The following is a 17,899-nucleotide window of genomic DNA, read 5'->3' as shown; positions in this document are numbered from 1 at the left end:
CGCCATTACACATACTCTAATATGGGTGATCTGCAGCAGGAGCCACCTTTGAATTATTTTTTATCATGATGCAATCATAAAAGTGAAGATTGAGAATATACCGTATATGCCGGCGTATAAGACGACTGGGCGTATAAGACGACCCCCAACTTCTGCCCTAAAAATATAGAATTTGGGATATACTCACTGTATAAGACTACCCCCGTTCAGTATGCTTCAGTATGCTAAGAGCAGGGGGCCGCACTGTGTGAGGAGGTGTTTTTTTTACTGTCCAGTATAACCAATAGGATTAGTGTAGGGGATGTCCCTGCATGGATGCGAGGGGAATCTGGCGTTACTGCACTAATCCTATTGGTTATACTGGACAGTGAAAAAAAAACACCTCCTCACACAGTGCGGCCCCCTACTATATATCCGCTGTATATGCTGTATGATATACCAGTACGGGGCCGGGCTGTGTATCGCGTTTCCATAACGACGAGGCAGGAACTTCCCTGCTAGAGCGCTGACGTCAAGGCAGAGCTGCTTGCCTCTGATTGGCCAGCGCTCTGCCATTCAGCAGCGGTGACAGGAAGTTCCTCCCTCGTCGCTATGGAGGCAGAATACAAGCGTGGAACGGAGTGGAGCGGCGCACTACAGCACCCAGGAGGGTGATTGTTATATTTATACCGTACATCATTTTCCCTCGCTATAGTGTACCTCTCACTGCAGGATTGTGGGTACATACTGGTACTGAAACAATGGGCCTAATATGCAGTTTACCGTATATCCGGCGTATAAGACGACCCCCCACTGTAGCCATTATTTTAAGGGGGTAAAAAGTCGTCTTATACGCCAGTATATACGGTATTAGACCTTTGGTACTGTGCAATGTGCACAAGATTGCAAACATCCCAGCATTAATCGCAGAGCACAATATTCATATCTATAGAGCACAGACACGTCTTCAGTAACTGTTCAAGTTTAAGCCCTCCTCCTCTCTACCTAGGACAGATCAGCCTAAGGACGTAGTTTATCCCAGTCTGAATATTTTCGGCTGTTGTATGATACACTCCCTACTGCCTTAGTGGCAAGAAACATTCAGCTCTTGTTGTTGATAGGCAGGAGAAGCCGTTAATGAGCAGATATGCATGTAATGATGCAAATATAACGTCATGGACGTTTGCTCTACTAGTGATCACTGGTGGAAGAGGTCGATGATTGGCAATACATTTTGTTTCTGGAGTACGAATAGAGAAAGAAAACTAAACGATCCACACACAGGTTGTATTAGGGCAACATACGGTTTTGGGAAGAACAGATCTCCTGACACTTAGAAGTGGTAACCTGTACTCACCAGTCTGGAAATGGACAGCACAATGATGAAGGCTGGCACAGACAACAATAAATATGGGAACAATACTGAGAGGCAACACGAAAAATGTATAAACTTAAATACGTCTGATTTGACAAGTGATAATGGAGAATATATGAAAGCGCTCCGATATTTAACCCAACGAATACAGAGAGGGAATGCAACAGTACAATGCAAACAGCTATTGGCCCACTTGGCACACAAAGTTTCACTCTCCTGAGATCCTGACAGTGAAAAGGGAAAATTAGTTTGATGTGTTTTTCAGCATTATACAGCAATGTGTATAACCTTGTCGGTTAGGAAAACAAGGACTACTGTTCTAGAACAGTATTTCCCATGGTAGTCCCACAAAATATATAAAACTTGTGCCCCCTCCCCAGCAGAAATGGAGAAAAAAAAAAACTTTAATTTGCAGTTTACCATAGCCTATCCACTTACTCTCACTTTTCCTTAGAAAATAGATTTCTAAAATGTATGGGGAAAGAGAATGGTGAACATTTAAAGTGTTTTCCTAATTTTTCTCCAAGAGGGCATTGTTCTCCTGCCTCCCTGCTTATTGCTGAATGGTGTGCTCCCGGTGATTGACTGTTCAGATCGGCACGGTAGGAGCGGTGAACCCAACGTTGCACTCTCCAAAGCTGCAATGAGGCAGCTTTGCTCTACAGCAGAGGCCCCAGACCTTTCAAACCCCGAGAGCCACATTCAGCTCTGAGAGAGGGTCTCAAGCCAAATCTAGCTCCCAGCCCTCAGTAGTGACACCCAGAACCTCCATTACTGGTATAAATGACAGCCAAAGCTTTTACACAGAAATCACATTGAGGTGGTATACAAAGATCCAGGGGTCCCTGCCTTACTCCCATCCATACCTACTCTTTCACGTGCTGCAACTCACAAAAATCACCATCTGAAGACCTGTTCTTCATAGTTATTTGCTACACGTGGTGTTAAGGCACCAAGCTGGCAGACAGCTGTGAGCCACATATCATGGACTCGCGAACCACACGTGGCTCCCAAGCTACAGGTTGGGGACCCCTGCTCTACAACATCGAAAATGCAAATGAGCACTGGAACTGGCCAGACACAGCCAACTTCAGAGCAGTGCTTACAAGCACTATGAAAAAGAACAGTAAAGACTTATTAAAAATCCTGTTCTTAAGAACGGGAGGATTTATATTGAATATTAAATTGCAAATGTTGCTTTATAGTAGCACTTTGCATTAGATGGAGGGCCAATCTTAGCAAAATTATCAGTTTTGTCCAATAATTAACCAAAGTGCATAGTTAACTTTAGGCTGAACTACGTCTTTCACCTGTGGAGACCAATCAGGAAGGCATTACCTTTTTAGCCAAGCTCATGAGTCGGGGCAATAAGAAGCTGCCTACCCTATTTTCTTTCCGTCTGCAATTTTCCTGCATGCTCCATAATCAGATATGTTGAGATCTAAAAAACCTGATTTTTCTAATGTCTTTTTTCCTTATAGCCCTCTTAGTGGTCATTAATGAAGATACTGTGAAAACAGTAACTATATTGAAGCAAGACAATAGTATAATGTGAAGTAAAATCCTTTCACTGTCAGAGGATCCTGTGAAGAGTTGTTGATTGTGAAAGACTCAACAGCCATTATATAGGAAACATGGCAAAAGAACCATGTCTCCTTGTATAAAACTGTAAGATCAGCTCTCAAAATATTCCACCAAACGATATACCTTTATAGGCGATTGCAGTGTTAGTGCATGATGCATAATAGACTCTTACATATTAATATATTGTATCTATATATAAAAAGAATCTTTTGAGCAGTTGTTCTTTGGCATTAACCTCATATCTTGTAAACTAAAAAAATATGCCATTGCCAGACGTTATTCCTAGAACTCCATTTACTAAAGAAACCAAATGGGAACGCAGTGCATTTAGTTTCTTATGGCTATGTGCCCACGCTGTGGATTTTGCCGCGGATTTACCGAAAATCTGCAGCAGCGGCACTTCCAAGCCATTTCAATGGCATTTTGGAAATGCTGTGTCCATGCTGCGGATTTTTCCGCGGCGGATTTGCCGCGGATTTTGATCCGGAAAAATCTGCAGCATGTCAATTATTGTTGCGGATTTTGGGTATAAAATGGGGGAAAAAAAAAAATCCGCGGCAATTTCGCGGTAATCCACGGTAAATCCGCGGCAAAAAAAAAAGGTGCGGATTTGACGCGAAAGTCGCGGATTTTCATGCAGAAAAATCCGCAGGTACATTCTACCGTGGACACATAGCCTAAGGGATAAGACTGCAGAAAGCTAAACTCAGATGATGGGTGATGTCATGAAAGAGATTGTATGACTATATAACTGATGGTCAACATCAATAAAGTGCTCTTCTTTGTAACCTCTGCCGCTTGTGCTAGATACGGACAGAGAACCTTGGGATCAGGTAGGAAAATCCCAAAATGTCCCATGAGGGCGGATTGCTCTGCAGTCACAGTGTGGATGACGTGTCCATCGAGCAGTGAAGCTTAAGGATTTTGTGGATCAGTAGCAGCCTTCTTTCCAGCTATCATCTTTCATGGCGCCATATGTTTTAGGAGCTGGTAATGATCTGCAAAAAAAAAAAGTAATTGTAGGTTTTGGAATATAGAGAAAGACAGAAATGATTTTGTAATCAGAGTCTAAAGGGCCCATATACATTAGAATAACTTTGCCTGAACCCGCCAATAATCTAATGAATATGGTGATGCCGGACGACTAATGGTTAGGGGAGATGTCAGTTGTGCATGTCCGACTTCAGAACGCCGATTACATTGTCCTCCTGGAGATAAGCTGGTGGCATAGATGTTGGAGATGTTGGTTGGCAGCTTCCTTATAGAGAACACAGGAATGTTTGGCCAAACGGGTGCTCCTGTGTATGGGAGAGACAGCTGAGATTGCTATTGGCCAAAGCAATGTTTGGCCGACAACTATATAATGTGTGTGAGATTCAAGAACACTGAAGGTGCCCATACAACGTAGATAACCATCAACAGAACCTGTGCAGCTTGTTCAGCTGAAAGCCTTATCTCCTTACTCTCCTATACACATAAGTGCTTGGCCGGGTGTTCCCACGCTCTCTATAGGGAGAGTGGCATATGTCCACTGGCAGAACAAAAGATCAGCTGTTCCTATGGTTACGGACGTACACAACACACAAGTATGTATTTCAAAAAAGTTCTTAAACGATCATTGACAAATACATCAAGTTTATGGAAAGCCTCAGTATTTATATTGTTCACCCTAATTTTACAAGCCTTCTGCCCTTCACCCGGACAAGCTGGATATCGGCTTATGGGCCAAATCCTGACTGATGACAGACCTTAACAGTGCTTGGAGTTAATCACATTTTCTGCGTTTTTGCTTGTCCACCAGCTTGTTAACACTACACCAGACATTCTCAATGGGATTGAGATCTGGGGAGATTCCTGGCCATGGACCCAAAATTGATATGTTTTGTTCAACAAGCTACGTAGATATCACTTATGATCTCCATCATGCTGAAAAAAAGAATCATAATGAAACTAGTCCTAGATTGTTGGGAGAAGTTGCTCTTGCAGGATGCTTAGATACCATTATTTACTCATGGTAGTGTTCTTAAGGTACCGTCACACTAAGTGACGCTCCAGCGATCCCACCAGCAACCTGACCTGGCAGGGATTGCTGGAGCGTCGCTACACGGGTTGCTGGTGAGCTGTCAAACAGGCAGATCTCACCAGCAACCAGCCCCCAGCGATGCGTGGAAGCTATGCTGCGCTTGGTAACTAAGGTAAATATCGGGTAACCAACCCGATATTTACCTTGGTTACCAGCGCACACCGCTTAGAGGTGGCTCCCTGCACTCCTAGCCAGAGTACACATCGGGTTAATTACCCGATGTGTAGTCTGGCTATGTGTGCAGGGAGCCGGCACTGACAGCGTGAGAGCGGCGGACGCTGGTAATGAAGGTAAATATCGGGTAACCAAGGAAAGGGCTTCTTGGTTACCCGATGTTTACCGTGGTTACCAGCGTCCGCAGAAGCCGGCTCCCTGCACATTCAGTTGTTGCTCTGTCGCTGTCACACACAGCGATCTGTGCTTCACAGCAGGAGAGCAACAACTAAAAAATGGTCCAGGACATTCAGCGACAACCGGCGACCTCACAGCAGGGGCCAGGTTGTTGCTGGATGTCACACACAGCAACATCACTAGTAACATCGCTGTTGTGTCACAAAAGTCGTGCCTCAGCAGCGATGTTGCTTAGTGAGACGTGGCCTTTAGGGAAAACTGAGTGAGCCAACTCTCTTGGGAAAACAGTCTGGGGGCTTCAGAGAAAATAACTTTTCATTTCCAGGACAATCCTCACAGAACGTCAGTCTGTCCTTGATGTTTTTCTTGGAGAAGTGACTTTTTTGCTGCCCTCAAAAGCCTTTGTTTCACCAATTGAAACTGTAGAACTGCACTGAGACCTGCCTGCTGCCATTCCTGAGAAAGCTCTGCATTGGTCTTGAGCTAACCCCGTAATTGAATTCTCTTTAAAAAGGACAGTCTGGCACTTGCTGGACTTTCTTGTGCATGCTGAAACCTTCACAGCAACTGAACTGCTCTGACATTCTTGATGATCCGATAAATGTTGATTCTAGGGTAATCTAACAAGTAGCAATAACTTTCCCTGTAAAGCCCTTTTTAATGCAAAGCAATGACTGTGTTTTCTTGGAATTACCCATGATTAACAAATGAAGACCCTGATTTCAAGCCCATTCCCAGTTTTAAAGAAACCAGACTGCTCTTATTACATGAGAATGAGTGATATCATCTGCCTTGTCCTTGTTAACACTTTGTCAAGATCACTGCCAACATTTGTATGAGCCTTAAAACATTAGGCCACTACTGCAGGAATAACAAAAAGCATCAGTATTTTCCTCTATGCAATAATGTAAAAGTATATTTACAACAGAAGAAAGGAGGACGACTATAGCATGTATTTTTTAGCACTGTCTTGAGGAGAGGGAATATTAATACAGCAGAAATTCTTTCTATACCTACCTTCGAACAGGTTGTGCAAGTTTGCTGCGAGGCACTGGTATGCCACCACTTGATGGTGTGCTAGGTCTGGGCAAACCACTCTTCATTGGTGTGCTAGCTCGAGCGACCGGACTTGCAGAGCCAGACTGTGGGCTGGATGGTGGGCCCGATGTAGGTTGATTTTGGGAGGCCGCGACAGCTTCTTGTGTGAGCTGAGAGCCAGGGTTAGATAAAGCCTTCATTGGCTGCCGTAGTGCTAAGGGGGATGGAGCTGCAGGTGAACGGAACTTGCACGGGACTTTAGGGAGAAATGAGGAAAAAAAAAAAAAAAAGTGTTTGATGGTTAATATATTGCACACAAATTTTATAACCATGTTTAAAGAACCTACAGTCATTCCCCTTGCATGATTGGCATTGCATGAATTTACGAGCAGAACATAAGGAGAAGGCAAGATAAAATTTATAGGGAGAACAAGTCTATACACATGCTGAAAAAAGTTCGATGAAAGGGTGGTGCCTATTACAATAAAGTAACAACTCAGGCATAAATGATCGGGTGGAAAATATGTCAGAGGAGAGTTATTTTAAATTGTGTTATTACAGGTGACTTTTCAAAATAAGCCGTCCTATGTGTACATGAGGAACAGAGCCATTACATGACTTGTATCCTGGAAGGGGGGGATTAAAGGGAACCTGTCATATGATTCATGCCGAATTGCACCCTGGCATATTATTAACTGAAACACTCTGGTGTTATAGACAAAATATACTATGACCATAGCCAGAAAAAAGATTACACCCTAGCACCTGAAGGTGAATGACAGGTCTGTCCCTATGTACACGTAAGGGAGAGACTTAAACCGGCGAGGGGCATAGACTTGTCTCTGGTCCCTGGCCGGAACGTCAAAGTCTATTCCCTCTAAAATGCCGAAGCGTTTCGGAGAATAATATGGTAGGCTGCAATTCAGGTTGCACGGTTTGAATAGGAATTAGGCAGGTGAAGGGGAGAAGTGACACAAAGAACAATTTCTTAGGTGTTAACTTTTTAAGGTCTGTTCACGCCAGACGCCACAATGCAGCTCCATATACAATGCACGACGGGCTCACTGAACAGAGCCGCTAATGATAACATAGCCTTACAATTGTTTACCTTATAGTACACCTAACATTTTCTATCAAATGTTGCAGTCATTTTTACCTGGCCAGCAGTTGAATAAGAATTTCAAGAAAGAGGTTATAGAACTGAACATATGTGAGATAGAGCGGGAGTGAAGACAAACTTTTATCATACAGGGAAGTTGCAGAACTAGTAATTCCCAACAAATGAGAATTTTTTTCAGTCTTGTAGACTAAGCCCTCGCGACCAGGGTCCTCTCTCCTCCTGTATCAGTCTATGCCTTGTATTGCTCATGATTATTGTACTTGTCTATGTATACCCCATTTTCACATGTAAAGCGCCATGGAATAAAAGGCACCATAATAATAATGCTGAACTGAACATAGTAAGCTCCCAGTTTAGTGTATATCTGCATGTACAAAATCCATAATGGCTGCCTAGTCATGTTCTATCTGGCATCATCTAAGGTACGGATAGGGGTATGCCCACGAACAGAAGCAATGCATTGTTACATGTAAAGGCGTTGTGCACTACTAGTACAACCCCTTCTGATTCCACTCTTCCCCCCACCCCAGCTAAAATAAAGCTTATACTCACCTGCCGTACCGGCACTGTTCCTCAGATGTTGCAGCTCGCGTTCCTGGGACTCACGTGACGTTGTGATTTCACGCAAGCCCTGATACCAGTCAGTGCCTGCTTCTCTCTCCCCACCTTCAGACCAAACTAGCAACTAACAGGAAGTGAGCACTGTGGGTGCCGCCCACTTCCTTTTGATTGTCTTCCTGCCTTCGGACCAAATGAGCAATCAAAAGGAAGTGGGCGGCACCCACAGTGCTCACTTCCTGTTAGTTGCTAGTTTGGTCTGAAGGTCTGAAGGTGGGAAACAGAAGCATCCAGTGACTGATAGCAGGGCTCTCATGACATCATGTCATGTGAGCCCTGGGAACGTGAGCAGCAACACCTGAAGAACAGTGCCATCACAAGAGGGAAGTGTAGGCTTTACTATTTTACCTGGGGAAAACTTGTGGAATCAGAGGGGATTGTACTAGTAGTGGACAAACCCTGTAAATACTCATATGGGAAACACTCAAAATCCCCAAAAAACAATAAATACAAAGCCAAGGCATAATCATGCAACTACACCAAGGAAAGTATTCAACAGTATAAATCTATCTATACCTCTGCACCATTCTCCAATCTAATAACATAATTGCCTTTTTTATTTTCTTACTTTATTGTTATTGGGGGTTTAGAAGAAAAAAAAAATGCGAAAGAAAATAAAATTAAAAATAATTTTGTCATGGATGTCCACCACTGTGTGGCCTGGCCCGCACACTCCTCCGGCTGGTCAGGCTGCAGAATAGACTAGTTCAGAAGCTGAAGGATGTGTAGAAAAATAAACTACATAATTTAAGAGCTGGTTTCAGCCCACAGATTGTTTTTTGGTGTCTATACGATAGGTAATTTTTGCGACTTTGCACCATGGACTTACAGGTAGTACAGCCATAGTTAATAGTTTTAGGCCATCTACATTATGGTACGAAGTGGTGGTGGCTGAACATTACCTCCTTTAGGGGCTGCAACACCCAGTTTTGTTTTCTGGGATGTACGTGGCATACTTAACTGCCTTTTTGATGCTGTTGAAAAACAATGAAATATTCAATTATTCTAAAAAACACTTTGGGGTGACTTCATTGTGATAATGTTATAGAATGTTGGTGGCTAAATGCATCAAAAGTGAAGTATGGAACAAAAAACAAACAAAAAAAAAGTTAAAAATTCATAACATGGGTGAAAAGGAAAATAAATAAATAAATAAAGCGTGCGCCGCAAAGCGTGGTCAAGGTGAAGAGTCAAGACTTAAAGATGTGTGTTATACTTATCTATATAATATGTACCCAAGGCTCAGTCTGTGCCAACGTTAACATGGAGCTTAAAGTGCAACAGTCGTTGTAATATGTATTTTATAAATCAATTGTACACATGTAAATATATTCAGTGAAGACTTTCCCATTACTGAGATAGAATCTCATCAGTAACAGCCGCCATCTCCTATCTCAGTAATGGGAAAGTCTTCACTGAATACAGATTTTTCCTTATAATTTAGAAATTTGAAAACTGATCCATTCTGGCAGAGAAAGAATCAAATTTGTCTGATAAAATATATTAAAAAGTTGCTTATTATGTGTACTATTGATTTATGGAAAATAAAAATGACGCTTACGCTTTTAAAAAAAAAAAAAAAAAAAAGAAAGTGTCACCATGCCAAAAGTGGCCAGTTTTGTGCTTACTTTATTTGTACCGCTCCCCTGAGTAGTACATGTTTATATTCTGTTTTTTAAAATCTGTCATAATGTTCTAGAAATTTGGGGTCTTCTATTTAGTGCAAAATTTTCATTTTTTTCTGCCCATTACTGATTCTCTGGGATCGTGGCTGCTCTGCATAATTACCTTGGGAGACAAGCCCCCCTTGGTGGTAAAGAGCATAAAAACAGAATTAAATTGAAGGGTATTTCCTTTTCCAAGAACCCTCCAGGACAGCACCACTGGAAATGAACTCCCCACACTAATAGGTACAGGAAACACAAAAAGCCCCACCCTACTTCCTATCTCCAGTGTTTTACTAAAGGACCATAGCAGCATGAATGCTTCAAATATTTACAGAACACCAAAGAATACAGTAATACAATCAAACAGAAGGGTGTGAACCACCCTTGCTGTCATGGAGGGTTCTTAGAAAACAAAATTACTGGTAAGTCTAATTCAATTTTCTCCAATCACCCTCCACAACAGCCCCACTGGAGGAATACCAAAGAATAATCGCAGGGGGGACGATGATCTTTGGGAGAAAAGTTCTCCGGACTTAAGGCGGCTTTACACGCTGCGATCTCGCTACCAAGATCGCAAGCGATCGTACCCACCCCCGTCGGTTGTGCAACATAGGCAAATCGCTGCCCGTTGCGCACAACCTCGCTTACCCCCGTCACACGGACTTACCTGTCCTGCGACGTCGCTCTGACCGACGATCCGCCTCCTTTCTAAGGGGGCGGGTTGTGCTGCGTCACAGCAACGTCACACGGCAGCCGTCCAATAGAAGCGGAGGGGCGGAGATGAGCGGGACGTAAACATCCCGCCCAGCTCCTTCCTTCCACATTGGCGGTGGAGTCAGGTAAGGAGATGTTAGTCGCTCTTGCGGTGTCACACACAGCGTTATGTGCTGCCGCAGGAACGACGGACAACATCGCTAATTAGAAGAGAACGATTTTTTGTTTTAGGACGACCTCTCCGTGGCAAACAATTTTGCGATCGTTTTAGGTTGCACATAAGTGTGTCACACTGCGATATCGTTAATGACGCCGGATGTGCGTCACAAACAACGTAAACCCGACGATAAATCATTAACGATATCGTACCGTGTAAAGCCCGCTTAAGTCTTTATTAGACATTAAGTCTAAACTATAATGCTTACATAGGTATGGACCGAGGACCAGGCAGGAGCTCTGTAGATCTACTCGATGGAAGCACTTGCCCTTTCGGCTCAGGAGCTAGAGATGGACCTGGTAAGCATGAGTTGTAACTTTTTCTGGAGGAGAAAGTCTCCGTCTCGCTGTCATTTGATGTGGTGCTCCATTGCCCAACTCACCTGTGTGCTCATCTACCATTAACTACAAAGTCTTTGAGGGATCATTTTGCAACTTTTTCAGGCGCTGAGATTAAAAATCCAAATAGAAGAACAGAAAAAAAAAAAAAAAGGCACCAAGGCCTTGCAAATAAAACTCAAGATGTAGCAGTCATGTATCTGTCGGAGTACGCCAGCTGCCACTCAGAAGATAGAGGGGGCACTGCCCTGATGAACAGTGTAGACTGCGGAGCATGACTATGCTCTGTGATGACAGATGGCCATACACAAGATATAGTGCTGTGTGTATACTGTCAGGACAGATCACAGGACCTGGACATTAATAAGGCAAAAATCACAATTTCTGCATCTGTAAGAAGTATCAGCTAGCTGTGCTTCAGGCATAGAGTGAGATCAGTACATGCAGGTAGGCCGTGTACAGGAAACAAATCAATGCTTTATGGGCCACTGCCTGTGCTCCTTCATGCACCATATACCCACCATGTAATACACATACAACATGCACTTTATTTAAAGGGGGTTTCACCACTGCTGACATTTACCACCTACCCACTAAGTAGGAAATAAATGTTTGATTACTGTGCGTTGCCTCCAGAACTAGATCTCATCTATAAAAAAACAAAAAAAAAAAAAAAAAACAGTGGTGGCCCCAGTAGGGGGTTCCTGGCAATTGTAGTTATTGCCTATTTTGCTTTAAGGTGTTAAATTAGGATTGTAGCGAAATCCCCTTTGAAAAGGTCAGTCACAGCAGGACAACTTAATATCAGTCATTTGCTGCACATTATGATAGCCTACTGTGAATTGTCAAATTAGAGTGTGTTAATCCAACAATACAAAAAATAAAATTGAGTCTCCAATAACAGCGCCACATTTGTTTATAGGTGGTGTCTGGTATTGCAGCTAAATGGTATTCACTTTAACGGTTTGTCCGGTATGTTTAAATTGAGGATTTTAGAAGAGGTGAGGATCTTAGAAGAGGTGAGGATCTTAGAAGAGGTGAGGATCTTAGAAGAGGTGAGGATCTTAGAAGAGGTGAGGATCTTAGAAGAGGTGAGGATCTTAGAAGAGGTGAGGATCTTAGAAGAGGTGAGGATCTTAGAAGAGGTGAGGATCTTAGAAGAGGTGAGGATCTTAGAAGAGGTGAGGATCTTAGAAGAGGTGAGGATCTTAGAAGAGGTGAGGATCTTAGAAGAGGTGAGGATCTTAGAAGAGGTGAGGATCTTAGAAGAGGTGAGGATCTTAGAAGAGGTGAGGATCTTAGAAGAGGTGAGGATCTTAGAAGAGGTGAGGATCTTAGAAGAGGTGAGGATCTTAGAAGAGGTGAGGATCTTAGAAGAGGTGAGGATCTTAGAAGAGGTGAGGATCTTAGAAGAGGTGAGGATCTTAGAAGAGGTGAGGATCTTAGAAGAGGTGAGGATCTTAGAAGAGGTGAGGATCTTAGAAGAGGTGAGGATCTTAGAAGAGGTGAGGATCTTAGAAGAGGTGAGGATCTTAGAAGAGGTGAGGATCTTAGAAGAGGTGAGGATCTTAGAAGAGGTGAGGATCTTAGAAGAGGTGAGGATCTTAGAAGAGGTGAGGATCTTAGAAGAGGTGAGGATCTTAGAAGAGGTGAGGATCTTAGAAGAGGTGAGGATCTTAGAAGAGGTGAGGATCTTAGAAGAGGTGAGGATCTTAGAAGAGGTGAGGATCTTAGAAGAGGTGAGGATCTTAGGATCAGTGGGAGGCGTGACAACAGGTATGCCCAACAATCAGCGGTCAAGATTTGCTCAATTGCATAGCACAGCTCTGTGAACTCTATAGTGGCTACAGCCACAATATCCCCAGCCAGCACCATGAACAGCTCATCATAGGAGTGCCGGGTGCTGCATTCTCCAAGTGATCTGGTATGGATGACCTATCCTAAGGATAAATATAAAAATACCGCACAAACCCTTTAGCTGAGGAGTCTTCTCTAATCCTACACAACCCCTATAGCAGAACAGAAATCTCATGCAGGTGAGAGGTTTGTAACTTACTGGAGGTACTCTGTACTCGAGGTGTTCCACCGTTTGGCACTTGTAAATTTGACTCATAACTTCTGCTATTTTTTACAGGCTCCACTGTCTGCGCAGCTGTTACCCTGGAGAGATTTGGAAGACTCCGTCTCAGTTTCTCTACACAGAGACATGCAGATGAAAAGACAGTTAGTATTCCACCATGTACACGAGTCCAGTATAAAGGTAGAATCACCGGAAAATTATCAAGATACCAGAAACCGTGATCAGGTGAAGACTCGATTCACTCTGCTCTTGGGGTTTCCAAATAAATTGTAATTGTATTCAAAGATCTGTATATCATATCAGATATATAAAATGGTTCAAACTTATCCATTATGATTCACCTGCACTGACTTATAATGGATCTATTGGCATTTCTAATTTCAGAATAAACAGTAAATGGAGAAAAGTATTCGGAAGCACGTCTTAATTATTGCAGTCAGGTTTTTCATTCAGTCCCATTACAAAGTGTATAACATCGGCCTCTCGCCGTGCAGTCCACCTGTACTAACATTTGTGATAGAATGGCTCATCCTACAGAGCTCACTGATAACAGCGCAGTCCTGTAATAGGAGCCATCGGTGTAACGGGTCAGTCCATGACATTACTTCTCTTAAATATTCTATGATCAACTGTGAATGGTAATATAGAAAAGTGGAAATATTCATAAATAATGGTTTGGCACTTTTCTAGAGTAATTTGAGCCTGTTTAGTGGCTTCAGTATCTGCATCTTATTGTCTATATGTTTTGCACGTGTGTGTGTGTGTGTGTGTGTGTGTGTGTGTGTGTGTGTGTGTGTGTATGTGTGTGTGTGTGTGTGTGTATTTATCTAATTAATTTCTCCTGCAAAGATTTTTTTCTTGTCCAAATTTGTTTTAGGCAGATTCATAAGATACAACTTTTATAAAATGTTGCATTTTTTTTTGGTGCAAATCAGTCCTTTCCCCCACCCTGCGGTACAGTTAATTTGCTGCATGTTTTTGTGCTTTGTTTTTTTTTTAAAGGATTCGAACTTTTGGAATTAAACAGCTGGAAAGACTAGTGAAAAGACAAGAATAAAGTGCAAAATATGTTGAGTCATGAACCATGCACGCCATTTTGAAGCACCTGGCAAAATAAGGCTATGTGCGCACGTTGCGTATTTGCATGCAGTTACGCTGCGATCTGCACTGCAGCATAACTGCATGCGTCCTGCGTCCCCAGCAAAATCTATGAAGATTATGTAGGAGACGTGCGCACGTGTCTGCTGCCTGAAGCGCGCGTTCTAAGAATGACATGTCACTTCTTTCCTGCGCTCTGCATGCAGCCCCCGCTCTGTCTATGGGAGGGGCTGCAGTCAGGGCGCATGGAATCGGCTTTTTTTTTTCACTATGGACTCTTTCTGCAGCGATTTGAAGCGCACGTGTGCTGTTCAAATCGCTGCAGAAATTTCTGCAGGGACAGAACGCTACGTGCGCACATAGCCTAAATGTCAGCGAATACCACAAGACAAAAAAGAAAAAAAGTGATTTAAATATATCGCAACTGATTAATCAAGCCCAATAAATGCAGAGTTCAAACCTCCTCTGGCATAAACACCAATACTAAAACTGCATGGCGAGAGCTTTTCAGCTGCATACAAGCCTTGTATCACCAAGCACAATGCCAACCAGTGGATGGAGTGGTGTAAAGATGCCTCCTCTGGACAAAAGGAAACTGGTTCACGCGTCTCTGGCATTGAAAGATGTCTGGGTTTGCTGAATACCAAGGGAGCGTGACCTGTCTGACTAGATTACTTTTTTCCCCCTAATGTGGCGCTTCCAGTCTTGTTGTATGAGGTTTTTGTTTTTTTTTGCCTTCCTCTGGATCAACATGTTAGGTTAGGTCATGGGTTGAACTTGATGAACTTAAGTCAACCTTCAACCTGAAACTATATTGTGCCATCTGTAAAGTTTGGTGGAGGAAGGATAATGCCATCGAGCTGTTTTTCAGGGTTTGGCTCCCTAACTCCAGGCAATGGACATCTTAATACTTCAGCATAGCCACATATTTTGAACAACTTGTAGGACTACACGTTGTGGGAACAGTTTGGAGAAGGTCCTTATCTGTTCCCTGTGACTGTGCCTCTGTTCATAAAGCAAGGAGGCATGGTTAAGTGAGTTTGGTATAGAAAAACTTCACTGATCGCACACAACCCTGCCCTCAACCCAACCAAACACTATCGAGATGAACTATAATGGAGCCTGTGAGCCTGGCCTGCTCGTCCAAGAGCAGTGTCTGACCTCACTAATGCTCTTATGGACAAAGGAGCAAAAATACCATCAGACATATCCAAAATCTTGTAGAAAGCCTTCCAATAAAAGTGAAAGTCATTATAGCTTTAGAGTAGAGACCGACCCCATATTAATGTGTATGACTTTAGAATGGGAGGTCACAGTAGCTTCTGTAGAAGTCCCAATACTTTACTGCATATAGTGAATATCAGACATAAAAATACAAGTTAAAACAGAGCCTAAATCACATTTCCTAGCAGTCTACATTTCATTATGTTACTTTGCATGACCGGGAATACTGATGAGAGCTTCCATCCATCAACAGCTAATCTGCTCATAGTATATGACAAGAGCAGAGCACAGCTCAGAAAGTCACTGAGCCATGAGAAAGGTGGAAGGAGAGGGGCGGCCATTGCCTGCCGAAGGCTGTTCCAGGGGAGACGCTGCCAGCGCGGAGATCCTGACGCTCCAGATCTCCAGATCTGTCATCTTAGAAAGCTGCTAGAAATGTATTGAATGAAATCAATCTTTGAAGTATCCTCCACAGCAGGACTCATTACATTATCTCCTCATCTCTAGTCACAGAATCATTGCTCTTATTATTCTGAGAGAAAAAGGATGCAAGAGAGGACCAAGTAATAACAGAAGATCTACACATCGGCCGTGTACAGCAATGCATTCTGTGGATTGTTAGGAAAAGGCATAGGGTATGTTCACGCATCGCATTTTTGCTGCACTCCCCCCCCCTTAACAAAAGCAGCATGTTACTGTCCCAGCAAAGTGTCTGAAATTTGTGAACCGTCATACACATCTTTTCCTTACAGATATAAAGCAGTTTCAATTCCGCAGGATATCAATTCCAGTTTGTTTTTTTCCATTAATCAAGAAAAATCCTAAACAAAAAACTTTGCAAAAATGTTTTGTTTTTTTTTCCTGGCAAGACACACGTTTCTGATGCAGAGATGTCTGCAGCAAATACTTAACATATACACATACCCATAATGTTCATCGGCAATTAGCAACATCCATTCAGGTGTGGACGATAGTTCAGCTATTAGGCCCAAGACACACGGCATGACAATCGGACCGAGTGGAGTGCGATAAAACACCGCATTGCACTCGGACCAATATTAGCCTGTGTGACAGCACACATGAGCAATTATTTTCTCAGCCCTAATCGGACCGAGAAAACAATCGCAGCATGCTGCAACTCTAATGCGAGAATCTTTCTCTCGCACCCATTCAAGTGAATGGGGCGAGAGAAAAATCGCACTGCACTCGCAGTACACCAGTGTACAGCAAGTGCAGGGTGAGAATGGCAATAGCCGGCTACGGAGGAGAGAGGGAGATAAATCCCTCCCTCCCCTCAGTGCCGGCCCGTCCCTCCTCAGCTGCCGCAGCGACACTCGTATGACACTCGGTTCCTGCTGCGCTGCCAGGATGAGCAGAGTGTCATGCGAGGATCACATTAGTCCCCGTGTGGCCCCGGCCTTAAAGAAACGCAATATAGTTTTCTTTAAAATTTCTCCAAGAGCCAACCCGATAAGGGGTAATACAGCCATTGAACTTCCAAATCCACCCCTCAATAAGCTGTTTGAAGGGGCCGTGGCACTCATGCTGCAGCATTTCAAATATACAGTACAGTGCAAAGTTACAGGCAGAAGGGGAAAACATGCTGCAAAGAAAAAAAATGCTTTCAATAGAAGTGTCAAATTGGGAAGGGAAAGATCAGAAATCTAAATTAAACCAATATTTGGTGGGACCGCGCTTGCCCTTTAAATCAGCATCAATTCTTCGAGGTACACTTGTGCAGTTTTAGAAGTGTTCCAAACACCTTGGAGAACTAACCACAGATCTTCTGTATAGAATATGTATAATTCCAGACAGACTGGATGATGTTTATCAGGACTCTGTGGGCAATATCATCACTTTCAGGAATACTTGTACTTTACGCTCAAGAGGATTCTTAATGACATTGGCTGTATGTTTGGTTTTGATGTCCTGCTGCAGAAAAAAATTCAATACAATCGGTTACCTTCCTGATGGTATTGCATGATGGGTAAGTAGCTGTCTTTATTGCTCAGCCTTTAGGTCACCAAGAAATTGGCTACATTGAAGATAGTGGACATAGTGATCAACCAAGGAAATTTAGTGCAGCAGATGAAAAACACATCATGCTCATTCCTCCTTTGAAATCGGTAGATGTCCAGCAGTGTCATCAGCTGAGAACTGGCAGCAACCAGTGGGCCCCAGATACACATATGTATTGTTTGGGATGTCTGGCCAGAAGTGGTCTTTCTCAATGAATTTCAGCCAAAAGTCTTATTTCTCACATGGAAATAAGATCAATGACTCGGCTATGGATGAAAACACAGGGACTGGGAAAATGGCAGCAGATTATATTGACTGATGAGTCAAAATGTGAAATATTTTACTGTAACCTCAGTTTGGTTATGAAGGCCTGGCGAGCAGTAAAACAGTAAGG

The 17,899-nt window shown here is 43.0% G+C and overlaps 1 protein-coding gene across 3 annotated transcripts in view; it reads right to left on the bottom strand.

Annotated features, from left to right (window-relative positions):
* Positions 1-368: 368 nt before the first annotated feature.
* Positions 369-17,899, bottom strand: part of SLAIN2 (SLAIN motif family member 2) — a 98,693-nt gene continuing 81,162 nt past the window's right edge. The window contains exons 6-9 of one of the 3 annotated variants that reach the window (XM_075347020.1): positions 13,141-13,278; positions 9,051-9,122; positions 6,390-6,666; positions 369-3,936 (exon numbers count right to left, since the gene is read on the bottom strand). In XM_075347020.1, the coding sequence (XP_075203135.1) occupies positions 3,870-3,936; positions 6,390-6,666; positions 9,051-9,122; positions 13,141-13,278 (554 nt within the window). In that variant the 3' untranslated portion in view covers positions 369-3,869. The remainder of the gene's footprint in view (positions 3,937-6,389; positions 6,667-9,050; positions 9,123-13,140; positions 13,279-17,899) is intronic. The other 2 variants (XM_075347021.1, XM_075347022.1) reach the window with 2 other exon arrangements.

This window comes from Anomaloglossus baeobatrachus, chromosome 1, assembly GCF_048569485.1.
Source record: "Anomaloglossus baeobatrachus isolate aAnoBae1 chromosome 1, aAnoBae1.hap1, whole genome shotgun sequence".
Classification (NCBI taxonomy): Eukaryota; Metazoa; Chordata; class Amphibia; order Anura; family Aromobatidae; genus Anomaloglossus; species Anomaloglossus baeobatrachus.
The sequence above is the reverse complement of the archived record's forward strand: the minus strand, read 5'-3'. Positions and strand labels throughout refer to the sequence as shown.